Raw genomic sequence first — 20254 nt, 5'->3', positions numbered from 1 at the left:
GCCCCCAACAATATTTTATTCAAGTTGGCATCCCTGTACTATTTTGTATTCTGCTCCATCATTTACCTGAAGTTTCTCCTGCGTAGGTAAAGCTTGATTTGGGCTCTGGTCTGTTTATTATCTATGTAAAGGTGAAAAGGCAAAGGACCACTGGACGGTTAAGTCCAGTCAAGGGCGACTGGGATGTGGCACACATCTCACTTTCAAGCCACAGGAGCCAGAGTTTGTCCACAGACAGCTTTCTGGTTCATGTGGCCAGCTTCTGGCACAACGGAACACCGTGATGGAAACCAGAGCGCACAGAAATGCTGTTTACCTTCCTGCCGCAGTGGTACCTATTTATATACTTGCACTGGTGTACTTTTGAACTGCTAGGTTGGCAGAAGCTGGGACAAAGCAACAGGAGCTCACCCCATCATGCGAATTTGAACCGCCGACCTTCTGATCAGCAAGCCCAAGAGGCTCAGTGGTTTAGACCACAGTGCCACCCGCTCCCCTATTATCTATACAGGTAATGCAAACCAATACTATTAACTCCCACTGCAAGCACCCATTGCCCTTAAGATGTGTGTGTATATGTAAAGGTAAATACAGTGGTACCTTGGGATAAGAACTTAATTCGTTCTGGAGGTCCGTTCTTAACCTGAAACTGTTCTTAACCTGAGGTACCACTTTAGCTAATGGGGCCTCCTGCTGCCGCTGTACGATTTCTGTTCTCATCCTGAGGTAAAGTTCTTAACCTGAGGTACTATTTCTGGGTTAGCGGAGTCTGTAACCTCAAGCGTCTGTAATCCGAGGTACCGCTGCATACACAAACACACACATATTGGACTGACTTTAGGCATTACTGAGACCTACATTACCTCTTCATGAGTCTTCTTCATATACTCAAGCTCCTCAGTCAGGCTTTCAATCTGCATTTCAAGATCACCCCTGCTCATGGTTATCTCATCTAGGACCTTACGGAGGCCATTGGTGTCAGCTTCAACACTCTGGCGGAGAGCCACATCATTGTCGTACCTGAAGCAAAATGGATTAAAAAGGTTGTCAGCAGATCATGTGGGAATCATCTGAAGACAGAGAGGGAAACATGTTCCTTCTCTGTGGGTGTTTTCTTCGATGCCTTCATCAGTTTTCTTCATGGCGGCAATGCTTCTGAAGACCAGTTGCTGGAAACCACAGGAGGAGAGAGGTGTCTTGCGCTCAAATCCTGCTTGCAGATTTCCCACAGGCCACTGTGGGAACAGGATGCTGGACTAATTGGCCACTGGCCTGATTCAGCAGCCTCTTCTTAAGTTCCTATATTATTTTAAAGGTAAAGGGACCCCTGACCATTAGGTCCAGTCGTGACCGACTCTGGGGTTGGGGCGCTCATCTCGCTTTATTGGCCGAGGGAGCCGGCGTACAGCTTCCGGGTCATGTGGCCAGCATGACTAAGCCGCTTCTGGCAAACCAGAGCAGCACACGGAAATGCCGTTTACCTTCCCGCCGGAGTGGTACCTATTTATCTACTTGCACTTTAACGTGCTTTAGAACTGCTAGGTTGGCAGGAGCAGGGACTGTGCAACGGGAGCTCACCTCATCGTGGGGATTCAAACCGCTGACCTTCTGATCGGCAAGTCCTAGGCTCTGTGGTTTAACCCACAGCTTTATGTTGGGGCTATGTGCTTGCATATCAGGTTTTAAAGAAGGTGTGGTTATCAGTGGTGTTTTTGTCACACATATGAACCAAACCTGGAATTAGCTAAGCACTCAGCTAAATTTACGATGTGAAATTAGGACTGCAGCCCTATAACCCTTGGGAGTAAGCCCCACTGAACTCCATGGGACGTACTTCTGAGTAGACATGGTTGGGGCTGTGCTGGAGCATACAAATGCAATTCATTGGTTGGTGGCTATGAATTTGTTCCAGCCAAGCATACAGTAAATGTACTGTATTTACACCTCATGGGATATGCATGCTGGAGATCTCACAATAGGCTGGTTTTTCTGCTCTACATGAATGATTCAGCAAACATCTCCACCAGGATGTGGAGCAGATGCCCATTTTGTCCCACTTACTTCAGCTTGAAGTCAGCAGCAGCCAGCCTAGCATTGTCAACCTGCAAAATGAGGCCGCCATTGTCTGTAATTGCAGCAATTATCTGCAAAAGAAAGAATCAATAATTAATATATAATTGAATGTTGGATTCGGACATGTAGTAAGTTCCTCTCCCAACTCATTCACACACATTTAAAGCACTATGATACCACTTTAAATAGTCATGGCTTCCCCCAAAGAAATAAACTACAGCGCTGTTGGAAATTTCTACCCAATTTTAATTTGTACAGTAATTATTATTTAGCACCATTAAGAATAGGACGGATTATGAATTATGTTACATATCTTGTCTCCTTTTGTTGTGGGAAGTCAAGACAAGTCTGCTTAATTAATGAGGGGAATATATAGTATTAAATAGACAGATGAGAGATATATGGGTTTTAAAATGACATTATTTCTTTCTTCTCTTTTATATAGTTAGAATAGATTTTGTCTAAAACTAAGCATCCAATAAGTTTAAGGAGTTTTTTTTTATTAGAATGGAAGAATACTAACAAAAAACCACAGAAAAGTAGGTAAATAAAATTAATATTTCAGCAATAAATGACTGGGGAGCTGTAGCTACTCCTCTATGAGGAAAGGTTACAACATTTCTGTGAACTGCCCTGAGACCTCTCGGTATAGGGCAGTATATAAACTCAATTGATAATAATAATAATGTGAGGGTTGGGGGAATAAAAGTATGCCCTTTGTCAAAATGGATCTCACCTTCCAGGGGTGTCTCTGAGAAAGGGCCGTAACTCAATGATAGAGCATCTGCTTTGCATGCAGATTCAATCCCTGGCATCTCCAGAACAGACTAGGAGAGAAGCCTCTCTGAAATCATGGACAGTCACTATGACTCAGTGTAAACAACACTGACATAGTTGGATGAGTAGCATGGCTAAGTGTAAGGCACCTTCCTATGTTCCGGTGTCTCTAGCTATTTCCTAATTATTAAGGGCCTTTTGCCTGTAATTTCCCTAATAGATGTGTCTGGCAACTTGGCTTGTTGACCATTAAGGGACCTCAGCAGTCCCTCTGGCCCCATTAACTCTCTCCTTCCCCCCTCCACCTGCAAATCCGCACCATAAATTCAGCCGTACCTTGGTTTTTGAACAACTTAGTTCTCGAACATATTGGCTCCCGAACGCCACAAACCCGGAAGTGACCGTTCCGGTTTGCAAACTTCCTGCAGCCAATCAGAAGCTGCGCTTTGGCTTCCGAACGTTTTGGGAGTCAAACAGACTTCCGGAACGGATTCCTTTTGACTTCCAAGGTACGACTGTATAAGCCTTGTGAATCAAACCAATGCAGCAAACAAAGCCCTGCGACATATCTGTGTGGCTTGTTTCTTTCCATACCTGCGCCCTAAGGTCATCGATGACTGCGTAATACTTGCTGTAATCCCGTTGCTCTCCGCCTCTGGTGCTTCCTCCAAACTTCTCGTACCATTCTGCAATCTTCCTCTCCAGGTCACTGTTCGCCTCCTCCAGCGCTTGGACGTTGTTCAGATAGGTTGCCAAGCGGTCGTTGAGATTTTGCATCGTCTGCTTCTCGCCGCCGGAAAGGAGTCCACCCTCGCTGCCCCCGAAGCCGTTAAAGCCCCCGGCCGACCCACCTCCAATGGCGCCCCACCCAGCACTGGAGCCCCAGGACCCACCAGCACCACATGACATGCCACCAGAACTCCATCTCCCTCTGCTCTCAGACATCCCATTCATACCGCACATGCCCCCGCCAGAGCCCCAGGCGCCGCCACCACAGCTGGAGCCTCCACCAATGGTCCTTCTGCTAGATCCACCGCTGAAGCTTGAGCTTCCACCCAAGCCCCTGCCGCTTGATCCACCACTGAAACTGGAGCTTCCACCAAAGGCCCTGCCACTAGATCCACCGCTGAAGCTGCATGCTCCATGGCCAGACATCCTTGCTGGTCCTCGGCTGCTGCTGCTGCTGCGGGAAGAAGCGGCTTGTCTGGAGGACTGGCTAAAGAAACTCATGTTTGCAGCACAACGTACAGAGGACCTTTCCTGTGCAGAAATGCAGTGATGGTGACCTCGGAAGGCAGTTTTTACCTTTTTATACACAAATGTGCAATTGCATCATACTCCTAAGTGTATGGTGTGTGTTTTTTGCCAAATTGCTAGCCTAGCCCATCATTAGCTAATTATAATAATTAATAGCTAATCCCAATATGCATGCTTGGGTTCTTCCCTCTGTTTAATCAGCATGTCAACATGGAGAATAGGTGGAGCTGGGTGGGCCAAACCTTTCATTAGAGTACTTGGAACTCAATTGAGTAATTACTGTACTTTCCTTTTTATAGCTTCGCTGCTTCCTAACACATTATTGCATGCTATTTCTTTAGGTACAGTGGTACCTCGGGTTACAGACGCTTCAGGTTACAGACGCTTCAGGTTACAGACTCCACTAACCCATAAATAGTACCTCGGGTTAAGAAATTTACCTCAGGATGAGAACAGAAATCGTGCAGTGGCAGTGCAGCGGCAGCAGGAGGCCCCATTAGCTAAAGTGGTACCTCAGGTTAAGAACAGTTTCAGGTTAAGAACGGACCTCCGGAACGAATTAAGTTCTTAACCCGAGGTACCACTATATGCTCGTTTTATCCCTGCATTACCGTGCCTCTTTTTTCCTTCTACCTTTTGCACACATCTTGCCGGAATTGCAGCGTTAACTTTCAGGTTAACGCTGATTCTGCAGGTTTTATTCCAGTGTAGACAAAAACGAAGAACTTCTTCACACGGTGTGTGGTTGAACTGAGGAGCTTGTTTCCACAAGAGACAGGGAGAGCCAACAACTTGGATAGCTTTAAAAGAGGACTGGACAAATTCACTCAGGAGAAGGCTGTCGATGCCTACTAACTCTGATGGCTATGTTTGACCTTCACGGTTTGAGGCAATATATCTCTGAACACCAGTTGCTGGAAACCATGGGAGTGGAGAGCGCTGTCATGCTTGAGTCCTGCCTGAGAGCTCCCCATAAACATCTGGTTGACCAATGGGAGAACAGAGTCCTGGACTAGCTGGACTAAAGCACAGGTCCCTGACCTTTTACACCAGGGAGAGATTTTGGACCACAGAGATTCAGGGCGGCAAATCAGATTCTTAGAACCACAGAAGTTCATAACTAGTAGCTGGTGGCTCCTGTTTATCACTGTGCTGAGCTGTCATATAGCTTATAGGCTCCCTTCCCCATTGCTTCTCTTAGGACTGACTTATGTCAGTGTGGTGTAGTGGTTAAGAGCGGTAGTCACGTAATCTGGGAAACCGGGTTCGTGTCTCCGCTCCTCCACATGCAGCTGCTGGGTGACCTTGGGCCAGTCACACTTCTCTGAAGTCTCTCAGCCCCACTCACCTCACAGAGTGTTTGTTGTGGGGGAGGAAGGGAAAGGAGACTGTTAGCTGCTTTGAGACTCCTGAAGGGGAGTGAAAGGCGGGATATCAAATCCAAACTCTTCTTCTTCTTCTTCTTCTTCTTCTTCTTCTTTTCCAGGAATCGGGCTTTCTGGGGGGACTTTTCAAAAAAAAAAAAGCTCAGCTTTGGGGAATATGGCAACCCTAGCTCCACTGCTATTTAGTTTAGAAAGGGAGGAAAGACCATATCTCACAGAGAGATTGATCTAATCTATCAGACCCTTTTCTGCAGAAGAAAACATATTAAATAATAAAAAGATACAAAGATTTTTTTAAAAAAATACCCCAAGACAAACATAAACAGATTTTTAATGCATGCACGCATAAAAATGGCAACAAATGGCAGCAGTCATAATGAAAACAACCACATTGTGGGAAAGCTTGCAGAAAAGCTAATATAGCTTTTGATGCTGACCAACGGGGCATAGGCCTTTTGAAAGGGGGTGTAAAGTTATGCACTTGCAGTAGCAGCACTGAATAATTTCCCCCCTATTGCCAGTATGTCTAGAAGCAGGCTGTCATTTGGTGAATGGGGTTTAAGCTCTGCTTTAAAAGCACACCGGTTTTTGCATTAATGCAATGTGATACAATGCTATATGGTTACACTGGGAGGGAATCCAGTTTATTCAGTTTATTTTTCTTTGTTAATTTCAGAGGATTATTTGATTTGTTGCTTTAAAAATCCAACAGTTTAGGTAAAACAAAGATAATCAGGAAGGTGGTAGGATTTTTATTCTGCTATCTACATAAGAATTTCCTATGAAAGGATCCTTAATGTTTTGTGATCCATCAGCTATTTGACTCCCCTCCCCCCCCCTTTTTAAATGGCAAGTACCTGTAAGTGCCCTGCCTTGAGCAGAGGTCACAGTATATTTTGGATGCAGTTCAAATGCTTGCTTGAAAAGTAATTTTTTAAAAACCATCATCTTAATTCTGTGATTCTATGCTTAATTCTGGATTGAAAATAATTATGCTGTCAATGAATGGTGGCAGGTGAGTCTATGATAGTGCACTTAGCGTATACTGGCTAATTTTCCTCCCGGCTTTCAAAGGGCAGATGAAGTTGTTGTTTTTTATCCCACTAATTACTTAAAGCTTGTCATGACTGCTGACTAGCTAAATCTCCTTTTCAATTAAAATAATGTTAGATACATTGCATCACGCATACCCTTTGCCAAACCCAGAAACATAAATCATCTTTTGAGACCACAGAGGCAAGCTTTTGTTAACCTGTTAGTCATTCTCCATCAACCACGGCCATCACATTGAAGAAAGACATGAGCACCTTTTTGTATCGCTTCTGACCGCGCCAATGAAGGTTCTGCTCCATCTGACTAATACGGGTTCACAAGGGCAAGAGATGACACTGGAGTCAACGCCATAACTTTCACAATCCTGGAGCAAACGCCAGTCCTATCCAGTATCCATAGTGGTGCTTGCCAGATCAATGATCTGCAGCAAAGGTTTCCAACCTTTTGAGCCCATGGCTTACTTAACCAACCACATTCTTTCTGTGGCAACCCTGTGGGGCTCAGGAGCCCAGTTACGTCACCCCTTGCCTTCAGAGCCGGCAGCCCCTCACCCCTTTTTGAACACCCTCCCTTGTGGAGTGTTCCCTCAGCCTTCTCTCCTCTCCCCTCTCCTTGGGAGTCTTCCAGGCAGCTACCGCTACCACCCCAGTCTCTGAGCCACCCCCTGCCCCAAAGAGGGGTGCCTCCTCACAGTGCCCCACAGGGGCCTGGGAAGTGAAGAAGAAGAAGAGTTTGGATTTGATATCCCGTTTTATCACTCCCTTTCAGGAGTCTCAAAGCAGCTAACAATCTCCTTTTCCCTTCCTCCCCCACAACAAACACTCTGTGAGGTGAGCGGGGCTGAGAGACTTCAGAGGAGTGTGACTGGCCCAAGGTCACCCAGCAGCTGCATGTGGAGGAGCAGGGAATCGAAGCCGGTTCACCAGATTACAAGGCTGCTGCTCTTAACCATTATACCAAACTGGCTGGATGCCCCCAGCCACAACAGCCTGACAGAGATTGGCCAAAGGTGAACATGAGGACAGCCCCTTACTCACCTTGGGAGGTAGCAGTGGGCATTGCCAGGCCTGCATTGCAGAATGGCTCCCCTTCGGTGCTGGGCATGCAGCTCCCAGGCAGGCCTTTCACACAGCAAGCACAAGAAAGGCCAGGGCAGTGCCTGCCTGCCTGCCTGCCCAGCCTCCCACTTGTCTGTCCATTCCCAACAGCGAGGGCTGGCTGGCTGGCTGGCTGGCTGGGCTCCCTCACCCACTTGCTTGCCTACTCTGAGGCCACCTCAGGTCCTGGCAACCTGCGCCAGAGGCACCATTTGCCTGGGGCTGTTGCAACAAACAACAAATATATAAAATGAAAGGGTTTAAGGTCAGTAAAAAGGAGGAGGATTGGTTTGAGAAAATATTGAATTATTTGGGCAGGTTTGAACAATTTGGGGCAATTAAAATGTTAAAAGTTAAACAAACCTTGTGGAGGGAGTAGTGTTAAGGCATATAGAATTATACATATGGTTGATTAGAATATGTTATTATTGATTATGTATACCCAATGCAACAGCTGCCTGGGGGTTTTCACTGTTCGTTTTCACTGTTTGTGTTTTGATTGTTGGTAAAAAAAATTAAACACACACACACAACAAACAACCACACAATCCTTTGGGAGGCAGAGATGCAAGAGGGCATCAGAGGAGGGAGGGATGGGAAGAGGGACAGAGGCCAGTGTTGCCCACGGCACCCTTGACCATCATTCAAAGCACCCCAAGATGCCACAGCACACTGGTTGAAAACCTCTGTTCTACAGTCGCAGCAAGCAGTGTAACTATCCAATGGTTTGACTTCACTCCCAAAGGCACACTCCTCCATTGTCTCCCAAGACAGACGTATGTTAAAATCTGATTTTTCGGTCCTATGGCAAATCTGGATAGCCTCATCCTTTTGCATTTTATTTAACAGTGAAGATGACACATGTACCATCCCTTCATGCAGGAAAGTGGACAGACTTGTGTGGTAGGACAGCGAGGGGTCGGGAATCCTCAGCATCTGGATAGCTCAGCTGGTTGCTCCTAGAGGCTAATCTTCACTCGGTAGAATTATGGACCTGGTGTAGGGCACTTAACTATTGGCTTCGCCTAAACTCGAATCCCCCCAGTTTAATATCCCTAATGCTGCAAGATTGTCACAAGAGTGCCTGGACTAAAATTGTCTATCAAAAACTTCACTCTTGCGGTTTATCACCACAACAGCTACACACTTTGGGTTTTAGTAAAGCAAACAGTCTAATTTGTCAGTGCCTAAATGGTATCGAGTGTCAGAACAACTTGGCCACAATAAGGAATTTTTGCCCATGATATGACTATTTTCTAGGTTCCCATTTCAACTCTCTGGCACCCTACCTGCATAGATATCTAGCAATTCTAAAATATAGACACATTTTCACTCTCGCAAGATTGAATGCATTGCCCTCGGCTGTACTGGAGGGACGATTCCAACAGATTCCACACGAAAAACGCTTATGTCCCTGTGGAGATGGAAGTACTGAATCGGTGGCACATGCCCTTCTGGCTTGCACTCTTTATAAAGACTTGAGGAATGAGGTTATCACCCCTCTTTTATTGCCCAACCACTGCCACAGTGTCCTTTCTCTTGGCAGATCAAGATGAGCAGATGACAGCAAAGGCTGCAAGGTTTTTAGCTGGGGCAATCAGAATAAGATCCACCATTTGACTATTGATTCAAAACCCTAAAATGTATTTTATATAACTGAGTTTTTATTTCTATTCTTTGTATATTGTATTGTTGTTTTATTGCTATGGCTGATGGCTGACTCAAATAAAGATTCATTCATTCAGCTCAGTTGGTTAGAGTGTGGTGCTGATAACACCAAGGCTGCAGGTTCGATCCCTGTATGAAACAGCTGCATATTCTGGCATCGCTGGGGGTTGGACTAGATGATCCTCAGGGTCCCTTCCAACTCTATGATTCTATGCAGGGAAATGCCATAAAGGGGGATGGATTTTCTAATTGCGTGCAATGCCCTTATGCTGCCATGTAACTCTGGCAGCCTGTTGGGCAGAACACAGAAGCAAGTCAGCAGTTTCCAGCCTGCCTCTTAAGGGTGTGCATCACCTCTGTGTGAATCCTGAATGACACAGCCAAGCAGAGCAGACTCTCACGTTCCCAAGTCGCATCACCCCATTAACAAGGCATGTCAAGGCGGGTCAGGGAGTCCCCAGCCTTCCAAGCAGCTCTTTCGCCCTGGTTTTTTCTCCAGAAAGTTTAATTCATAACCTCTTTCCCTGCTTTTCTATTCTGAGAAATGAAACTAAATTAACTGAGGAAATGCCCCGTGTTTGAGAGGGGAGGGCTTGGAGAGGAGAAGGGAGATGGAAGAGAAGGAGAAGGAAGAATGTGTGTGTTTTGTTTCGATGCTCTACTTTCTATTCACAGTTTTCCCAGTGGACTCAAAACACAGTGATTTGTGGGGAGAAATAAACAAAGTTGCTACTTATGTGGGTTATTGAGCAGGACATAAGAACACAGCAAGAGGCTGCTGGATCTGGTCAGGGGTCAACCTGATGCCTGGAGGGGGGGCAAATTTGGCCTTGCACAGGGCTCTGTAGTGCCCAAGTCCTCCACTGCTACCCACTGAAATCAATTAAGAAATACAAGATGCTAATGTATCTCAGGTGTGTTCACCCTCCCATATCCAAAATGGGGGATGGGGATAAAATGGAGGAAGAAACTCAAACAGTCCAATAAGTACTGAGCATGCTCAGTGGGAATAGAATGCCCAGTGTTGGGGGGGGGGGAACGACAAGGAAAACTGGGATGGGTAGAAAGGGGATGGAATAGAGTTTGCTGCAGGGCCCCACTTATTCTCTAGTGCCAATCCAAAATGACACCACCCCTATATAAGAATGAGGTATCATGCGACTCGGGAACCTGAAAACCTGTGTTTTCGTGGTTTATCTTTATGCCCACCCACTCTGGGAGACCCAAAAGAGCCCAATGAGAACTGAGCATGCCCAGTGGGCATGGAATGCCAACTGTATGTTGGGCAGGAGGAAACTGCACTGATAATACAGTTCCCAATTTCCACTCCTCCCTATCTTCAACATTTGCTCCATTGGCCCCATCAAGATTTTCACCCCATTGAACTCCAGCCCTGGCTTGCTGTCCCTCAATTCATTACCCCCACTTATGCTTTCATGGTTGCTGAGAGGTCCTGGCAGAAAACAGTTTCAGTTCCGAATCTTTCCTTTACCTTCTGCTTTTTATCCGGCCAAGCAACATTACTGCACCACCCTGATCCACACCCATTGCAACAATCGCTGGAACAATCTCTGGAATTTCTGTATTTGATGCTCTGCTAAGATCTGCCCTCCACCTGCCTGCTCCACATTCTCCAACCTCCCCCCCTTCACTGACTCATCCTTGCCCTCTAGGATCTTGGTTGATCTTGCTCCCCCCCCCTTTTGCCTCCAAATCCCTGGGGTGTGCTGTTCCTTTTCTTGAGCTTCTCTCTTCCAACCTCCATCTTGACCCCTTTCAATCGGACCTCTACTCTCTGTGCTCCACTGAAACGGCCCTTGTTAAAAATCACAGGTGATCTTTTCACCGCCTAAGATCTCTGCTCTACTATTATCTTCCTTGAACTCCTTGACTTTTGCCTTTGTGCTAGGGATTGTGGAGAAATGAGTTCAGTTTGCATTTTTTTACATGAACATACCTCATTTGCTCTCTCCAAACCAATATGTGAACTGAAACATGTCAGTCCTTTGGAATTTGCACTTCTCTGAATTTTGCAATTTCCTGTCATATAATTTTGCAATTTCTGCTAATACATGCCTTTGAATGATCACTTAAAAGTTCATGTACTAGGCTTAAGTGATCATACAAAGGCATATATCAGGCATATATCAGCGGAAATCACAAAATTGATACACATTAATTGGCTGGAGAAGTGTCTTGCAAAACGTGTAGAAGTGTGAATTTCAAAGGAAGTTTCTATTTGTGCAAATTAGGTAGGCTTGCCCTCAAATGTGAACTGAACTGAATTTCTTCCCCATCCCTAGACCTGGGAGAAGAGCACAGCAGCTGCTGCCTTTGCTCTGGGAAGCTACTTTTTGCTTGCTTGCACTAAGCCATGGTTTCACTTTGTGCTGTGTATGAACTGGGCCACTGCATTCTATGAGCAAAGGAAGAACATTCCTTCAGGTGCATGGGGATTAACAGGATTTGAATCTTAATGAAATATAATAGGCCAACCATATTCTTTGTCATAATAAGCATCGCCTTGCCTAGATTGAAACGAATGAAACTAGCCTAACAACTTAGGCAACAGAACCACTGAACCAGGGTGAAATCGTTGTTGGCATCCATCTGTCCCGAGAGACAATGGAGTGCGCCTCCAGGGGTGAAGTCAAACCATGGTGTTAGCAGAACCAAAGTGATCTCCCCAGGGCATCTTGGCCTCACTGATGTGGTCCAAAGGAAAGCAGAGCAATACATTTGGCATTAGCTGGGCTGCAGGAGTTGCCAGAAGGAGGCATACAAGGCACCATCCAAGCGTCTTAGGGACTCCACTCCAGATTTGTGTAGGGTTTACTCCTTCCAAAGATATTCTGTAAGGCAGCAGAGGTTTAGGATGAGACTTTCCCTCCTCTGAGATGAACTGCCTTCCCAGGTTGACAAGCCCCATCTGCCCCTCAGGGTGAAATATGTTTTTGGTTAAAAGTGAATTCTTTTAAATGGTTGCTTTCTGCGTTCCCAGTAGATGGCACTCTGTCCTTCTTAAAACTACTTTGAAATGTGTTGTTTGATTGCGGTGCTGTGTCCCATAGACCTGTGGTCTCTATGCTTGTTTATTTTTCTTGCTCGCTTCCTTTTGTCTCTGTATTTATTTTAAAAACTCATTTATTTACTTAGCGTTCTTCAACAGGGATCCTCCTTTAATTTTGCTTCCATTCCTTCTGTAATCAGATACCCAACATGGTGCCTTCTGGATGTTCATAGAATCGCAGAGCTGGAAGGGATCCCGAGGGACATCTAGTCCATCCCTGCAACGCAGGAATCTCAACTAAATCACCCACAGCTTCCATCATCCTTAACTATCCCAGGAGCTCCCATTTCCCCTGACTGGGATTTCAGTAATAGCTGGAGGGCACCATGTTACTAAATCTTGAGGAAGTCTTGTCTTTTCAAACCTTCGTACCGACAATGTTAATAACATTTCTTTTTCTATTTTAATATACATTTTTCTTAGTTTTTACATATATTTTCCAAACAGAACAGAACATCTCATCTCATCTCATACAACATTTTGGCTATTTTAGCCTGAGACTTCCATCAACCACGTCTAATGATTTTCAAACCTCATCTCTTAATCTGACATTTGATCCTAACTAATAATCCATAGTTTAAAATCCATTCTCGCAAATCTTTTCTGCAATATTTTATATAGTTCTCCTTACAAAACTTCTTGACTACAAGAGTAGTCAGTTGTTAATAACATTTCTTACCCTTTTTGTGTGTTTTCAAATGGAGACAAGTTGCCACAGTATTACTGTATCTTCTGAGTATGGTTATTGCATTTGGGTTCAATTGAGAAAATCACATAGAACTATGAAATATGGCAGTCAGGAACATAGGAAAGCTATTGTATAGTGAGTCAGGCTGTTGGTATTGAGCTCAGTGCTGTCTACAGAGCTTGCCAACAGTTCTCCAGGTTCTCAGGCAGAAGTCCTTTCGAATCCTAGCTGTGGATGACAGGAAATGAACCTGGGCCTTTTTGCCAGCCAAACGCTTGCTCTGCCACTGTTTCATACCTGTGGATTTGAATATATGTACAGGCACTGTACATAGATTGGAAATCTGAAGTGTGAGGCTGTTCCTAAAGCACAGCCAGCTGAGATAAAACATGTGACTGACTTGCACGCAAAAATACCCCCCTCCACCCCAACCAAAAGTCCTGGGAGATTCAAGATACAAGATTTCCTAAAGTATCCTCTGGTCTGATTTTAATGGCTCAGGACTGCAATACCTCACGGACCGCTTCTTTCCATATGAACCTTCCCATACCCTGAGACCATCTTCTGAGGCCCTTCTTCGTGTGCCTCCTCCTGGAGAGGTTTGGAGGGTGGCAACATGAGAACGGGGCCTTCTCTGCAGTGGCTCCCTGTTTGTGGAATGCTCTCCCCAGGGAAGTTCGCCTGGCACCTTCATTACACACCTTTAGGCACCAGGCAAAAAAGTTCATTTTTAACCAGGCCTTTGGTTGATCTGTTTGACATATACCCTTTTAAAATGTGGCTCTTTTATGGGGTGTGTGTGTGTTATTGGGTTGTTGTTTTTATTCTGATTATATATGTTTTGATCTTTTCTGTTTTACTTATTGCATGGCCCAACCACCTGGCTGGGAACGACAGGAGAGGAGGATGCAAGGACAGGGCGGGCATTACTGGGCGTGGGAGGTGGGCACACCTGCTATATTCCTCTTGGAACAATGCCATCCACACTAAGCCACAACCCACCCAGTGGAACCACCTGCGATGGAACCTGGAATGACTTGTAAGATAACCCACCATGCAAGCTGAAACAGAGTTTTTATTGAATCACTCGGCTAGAGAGAAATTTCAAATGCATCTTTGCTTCTGTAACATTTCATGCTTAAGAGAGGAAAGCAGTGATTGGAGAAAAAGTAAACCTAGTAATTGTGCACATTTGCAGAACAAATCATTGAAGCTTTTCTCTTATATCTTCTCTTCAACTTCCTTAACTTGGGATGAAACCACCTTGCCATCCACGACCTCTTCGACGATGGTCTTGATCTTCCTGGTTTTGTTTGGATCTAAGTAAAACAAAACAGAAGTTTCATGAACCGTTTCACTTTCACATGACCCGTTTCACGTTTGCCAAGTGTTCAGTTTAGCTCAGGATACTTTAAATGAAAGTGCTTGCTCTGGCAGAGTCAGTAAATGAATCCAAGAGGCGAAACATGCTTGTGGGTGCCACAGGAGCTTGGAAAGACAAAGGCTTTGTCCTCCAGGTGGCAGTAAGTAAATTGAGAATATGGCGAGGAGATGTTAGTGCAAGGTCGAAGTATTCAAACCAGCGGTTTATGGCATTTTGAAGGGGCGGAGCCAAATCCCCCCCCCCAAGGAACGCTTCAAGGGCCAGTGGTGTTGGTCAGGTCAGAGGCAAAAGTGGACAGAGCAATGAATGCAAATTTTGCCTTTGTACAGTAGAGACAGTACAGTCTTTGTACAGATGAGAAGACATCTGAAGGCAGCCCTGTTTAGGGAAGCTTTTAATGTTCAATAGGTTATTGTATGTTAGTGTTTTGTTGGAAGCTGTCCAGAGTGGCTGGGGAAACCCAGCCAGATGGGTGGGGTATAAATAATATATTATTATTATTATTATTATTATTATTATTATTATTATTATTATTATTATTATCTAGTTCCTGAACACACTGATACCCCCACACTTTTTATCCTCCATCTTGACAAGCAAAAGCAATGATCACAGTTAAGGGATTTGCTCCAGCCAGGCCAAAAACCCACAAGAAGGGCATGAAGCAAGGCTAATGAGGGCCAGACAGCCATAGCTGCCCCCTGGGGCTTGTGGTTTCCTGCTTCTGCTGTATACCATTAGCAAACTCATTTTCTATGTGTGGGTCTTTCATAGCTCCAAACAGCTCCACAAATGGGAGGTAACAATCTCAGTAAGATCGGGGGACAATCCCCAGGCTTGTAGAAGTACAAAATAACCAGTTTGTCTTATTTATTTATTGCGCATAGTCCCAGACTCCTTCTGGAGAAAAGGCGATTCATAAATGAAATAAATAATGATTTTATATAGGGCTGGGTGGAATATCCTACACGAGCCTAGTAAAGACTGAGCAGGTTTAGTGGCAACAGTCTGATGAGGTGACTAAATGCTGAGGAGAAAATGGAAAAGCTGGGGGTGAGAAAGGGGAATGGAATGGAGTATCCCAGGAAAGGGCATGGCATGGCTGGCTGGCTGGAATCCTGAACCCAAGTAATTGTTATGTATTTTTGGCAGGCCCAAGCTGTGCAACTGCAATCCTAATGTTTGCTCACCGCGAGAGGAATCCACCGACTTGACACTTGCCACGGAAGCACTTTCAAATGACCTGTGGAGAGATGGTAGAAATGTCAGGCCACATCCTTTCGTCAGAATCGGGCACAGTAAAGACAGAGCAAGGTCAGGGTGCGCCCACACTGTACCTTGAAAGCACAATTTGAGGCGCATTCTTCCTCTCAAATAATTTTGGATTCTGTAGTTTACCCCTCACAGGTTTACAGTTCCCAGAAACCCTTAAAAACCACAACTCCCATAACCCCTAGAGGGAGGAAAATGTGCTTCCAATGTGCTTTATGTAGGTACATTGTATGCTCAGTCTCAGTGTGAGAGAACTGACCCCGCAGTGAGAGAGGTAAATTTGGCAGCCTTCCTACCCAACTTCGCCATCTAGCAGTCGGCGGTAAGTCTCAATCTCCATCTCGAGACGGGCCTTGATATCCAGGAGATGCTGATATTCCACATTTTGCCGCTCCATGTCTGCTCGGACCTGGAAGAGCTGGGATTCCAGGTTTCCAATTTGAAGCTGCATTTGGGCCAGCTGGGCACAGTAGCCTGCTTCGGTTTCTCCTAGAGTGTCTTCAAGAGATTTTTTCTGTATTGAAAGAAAGAGAGGTGCGTTAGCCCAATACACAAGACATAAAGTGGAAGAATTAGGTTGTATTTTGTCAGATAGTGGGACCCATATGACTCTTGAATGAAAGACACATGGCTCACAACCCTATGTAACTGTGGCCTAGTTGCCTCCTTTGAAGAGAAAAAAGCCAGGTCTAGGAAGGGAGATCAAGAGGGGAGACAAACAGCTGGAAGGAAACGGTCCCAAACCCCCTTCCCTGCCTGTTGCTCTCTTCTGAAAATGCCCACCTCCAAATGCACATGTCTGGAACCCCGCAGAAAGGAAAACTTCTTGAAAAGTTGCATGTAATGTGCTGTTTGGCTCTCAGATAGAGATCGACCACTCTGTCTTCTCTCTCTTCCTTATTTTTCAGATCTTAAGCTCAGTTTGCTACGTTCCCACACCGCATGGCAATTTTGTTTTCCACTCCCCAAAAGCCCTCGTGAAAATTTGTCGGCATTTTGCATGTACTTCCCCCACCCCAATCTATACATTTTTTTTGCATGCAATTTGCACGTTGTTTCCACAAATATATGCGCTTTAATATGCATGTCCTGCAAGAGATACATTTTGTGCACACAGTTGTGAATATTTGCTTATCTTTTCAGGGAATGCATGTTAGGCAGGTTTGTGTTAATAGGCAAACCGAACCATATTTCTCCCTCAGGTAGCTTGAAAAATGGTAGGACTTCTAGCTGTTGATTTTGGTACTTGTCAGGTCCTCACTGGCTCATAGTGATATATCATTCGGTCATGGTCACTCTGCCTGTGACTAAGCAACTTTTGCTCCTCTCTAGTCATGTGTCCTGTGCCCAGGTTTTTGTCATGACTTCCTGTTTCCCTTTGTTTGTTTTTAATTTAAATTTCCCGATTTATACCCGCCTTCTGGTTCAAATCAGCCCCTCCTCACACATGGCCTATGTTCAAGTCCCAATACAGTGGTACCTCGGGTTAAGTACTTAATTCATTCTGGAGGTCCGTTCTTAACATGAAACTGTACTTAACCTGAAGACCACTTTAGCTAATGGGGGCCTCCTGCTGCCGCCACGCCGCCGGAGCACGATTTCTGTTCTCATCCTGAAGCAAAGTTCTTAACCCGAGGTACTATTTCTGGGTTAGCAGAGTCTGTAACCAGAAGCGTATGTAACCTGAAGCATATGTAACCTGAGGTACCACCGTATTCCTCAACCAGACATCATGCCTCACCAAACCCAGTAGCTGGAGCTGATGGGAGTTGTAGTCTAAAAAAAATTAATGAGGGCACCAGATTGGAGAAGGCTGATCTAAGTTTCGACTGGAACAGAGGTGAGAACTATTGCCATAATCTTAACATTAATGCTCTAAGCTAGGCCAGTACCATCATTTTCCCACTCTGCCCGATGGACAGCTTCTGCAGCTACCAACCCCCTTTCCAGCTTGCTAAACCACAGAATCCAGCTCCCCATTGAGACTGGTGCCTGGGTGGATAAAATACTAATCCACCATGCTGTCAGGCTTGAGCCAACACCTCACTTGATGTTTTCCTGCTGGGCCTGGCTTCTGTCTCTGCCAGTGTGAGTCAACTTACCACAAGTTTACTGAATTCACCCATATTTGCAGCCTCTGCCTCCTCTCTCTGCCGTGCCCCATTGTGCTGATTTAAAGGTCACGTTCGCAAAAGGTAAACATAAGAGACATTAAAGGTCCCAGTGGGTGGATTCCCATACCATAGCGAGTTGCGACTGCAGCTCGATCTCCAGGCTTTGCAACGTACGCCTCAGGTCCGTGATTTCGCTCTTCCCCGACTGGAGCTGCTCGGTGTTTGTAGAGATCTCTCTCTTCAGCTCTCCGCTCTGAAACATCAAATGCCGGAATGAGGGGAGAAGGACAGGAAGGGCGCAGTTCACCTTGGAGCACTAGTTTTTGCCATTTGACCTGAGCAAATGGTTTTGTTCCCAAGGCGGTCACCTTTTCGTTGAACCAGGCTTCAGCTTCTTTCCGGTGCTGTTCAGCCACTGCCTCATACTGGGCTCTCATGTCATTCAGGAGTTTGGTCAAGTCAATCCCTGGAGCAGCATCCATCTCCACACTGACTTGCCCACCAACACTGCCCTGGAGTCCTTGGAGCTCCTGCGAAGACCAAATAGAAACAAGCAGTCTTTATTTATTTTTTATTTTTAATGATATTTATTGAAAAAAGAATTTTTTTTTTACAAGCAGTCTTTATTTTATTCATTTGTTCAGCTTAAAAGGTAAAGGGACCCCTGACCATTAGGTCCAGTCGTGGCCAACTCTGGGGTTGCGGTGCTCATCTCGCTTTACTGGCCGAGGGAGCCGATGTACAGCTTCTGGGTCATGTGGCCAGCATGACTAAGCCGCTTCTGGCGAACCAGAGCCACGCACGGAAACGCTGTTTACCTTCCCGCTGGAGCGGTACCTATTTATCTACTTGCACTTTGACGTGCTTTTGAACTGCTAGGTTGTCAGGAGCAGGGACCGAGCAACGGGAGCTCACCCTGTCGCGGGGATACAAACTGCCTCATACTGTTAAACTTACTATACTTTTTTTTAAAAAGCAGTTCACCAGCCCTTTTATTAAAACAAACACAAAAGTAGCTCAAAGCGACTTACAGCAACAAATAAATCAAACACACATCAAAACCAGCATAAAAACAAAACAGGAGAGGGAGCTATAACTCATTATTTCCAAAGGCAGGACTAATCCATCTGACCCACTGAAGGAGGCCACAGATAATCAAAAGCCAAGGGCGTGGCAGAAATGAAAAGATTTTGCCTGACACTCAAAGGTAAGTAATGATGGCAGCAGTTGAGCCTCCCTCTGGAGAGCATTCCATAAGTGGCGAGCCACCACAGAAAGGGCCCCTTCTTGTGTTGCCACCCTCTGGACCCCTCATGCAGGAGACTCGCCAAGAAGAAAATGGTTTGTGCCTGCTCAGATTCTAGAATAATACACCATTCAGAATAAAAAAAAATTCCTTCAAGTAGCACCTTAAAGACCAACTAAGTTAGTTCTTGGTATGAGCTTTCGTGTGCATGCACACTTCTTCAGATACACTGAAACAGAAGTTGCCAGATCCTTCTATATAGTGAGAAGGTGGGGAGGGGTATTACTCAGAAGGGTGGTGGGAATGGGAGATTGGCAGATAGCTGAGATGAGCCTGTTGACGACTCTTAACGACTGCAATAGGTCTTACAGGAAAAGGCAAGGGGTGAGAAGGTGAAAAATGGCTTAGTCATGTATAATGAGATAAGAATCCAATGTCTTTGTTCAGACCAGGTCTCTCCATGGTTTTAAGTTTGGTAATGAGTTGTAATTCAGCAGCTTCTCTTTCCAGTCTATTTCTGAAATTCCTTTGTAGTAAAACAGCTACTTTGAGATCTTGTATAGAATGTCCTGGGAGATTGAAGTGTTCTCCTACTGGTTTCTCTGTTTTGTGATTCTTGATGTCAGAATTCTTGATGTCACTGCCATTCAGGGCAGTGGTTCCTAAACTCCCCCTGCCCTGGACCACTTTTAAATGGTTAAGGGTTTTGGAGGACCAATTCATGATATTTTTGCCTGCCATAGCAGTTAGAATGACTTGTCCTTGATTTTGTATAATTTTTAAATTGAACATTTGAATGTATCTTTTAATATATATATATGTGTGTGTGTGTGTGTGTGTGTGTGTATTACAATAAAAGCAGAAATTAAAAATATAATTAGAACTCAATGTGAGCATTTGATGCAATGGATGTGCCTCTCACTCTGCCTTTCTGGCTGCCAATCCTCTCGGCTCCTTTTAGGTAGCCTTTCCCGGTCACTTCCAGCCCATTCTGCCTCTTAGAATAACAGAGCAGACACTGAGCCTGCCATTCACACTGGCTGCTACTGCCATTCACCCCAGACATGTTGAGGAACACCTGGGTGAAACTTTTGAACTGCTTGTGGTCCATGGACCACAGTTTGGGAATCCGTCATTTGGGGTTTAAGAAGCTTTCTGATAGGAAGAAGC

General features: G+C 45.2%; 1 protein-coding gene across 1 annotated transcript in view; it reads right to left on the bottom strand.

Moving 5' to 3' along the window:
- LOC308571665 (uncharacterized protein) overlaps positions 1 to 20254 on the bottom strand; it is a 29279-nt gene that overhangs the window by 6108 nt on the left and 2917 nt on the right. The window contains exons 4-11 of the mRNA XM_081167311.1: positions 18207 to 18368; positions 17966 to 18091; positions 16021 to 16238; positions 15643 to 15695; positions 14291 to 14387; positions 3445 to 4033; positions 2062 to 2144; positions 864 to 1020 (exon numbers count right to left, since the gene is read on the bottom strand). Of these exons, the coding sequence (XP_081023437.1) occupies positions 864 to 1020; positions 2062 to 2144; positions 3445 to 4033; positions 14291 to 14387; positions 15643 to 15695; positions 16021 to 16238; positions 17966 to 18091; positions 18207 to 18368 (1485 nt within the window). The remainder of the gene's footprint in view (positions 1 to 863; positions 1021 to 2061; positions 2145 to 3444; positions 4034 to 14290; positions 14388 to 15642; positions 15696 to 16020; positions 16239 to 17965; positions 18092 to 18206; positions 18369 to 20254) is intronic.

Source organism: Podarcis bocagei (assembly GCF_964188305.1).
Source record: "Podarcis bocagei genome assembly, chromosome: 13".
Classification (NCBI taxonomy): domain Eukaryota; kingdom Metazoa; phylum Chordata; class Lepidosauria; order Squamata; family Lacertidae; genus Podarcis; species Podarcis bocagei.
This window is presented reverse-complemented; position numbering and strand designations above follow the sequence as displayed.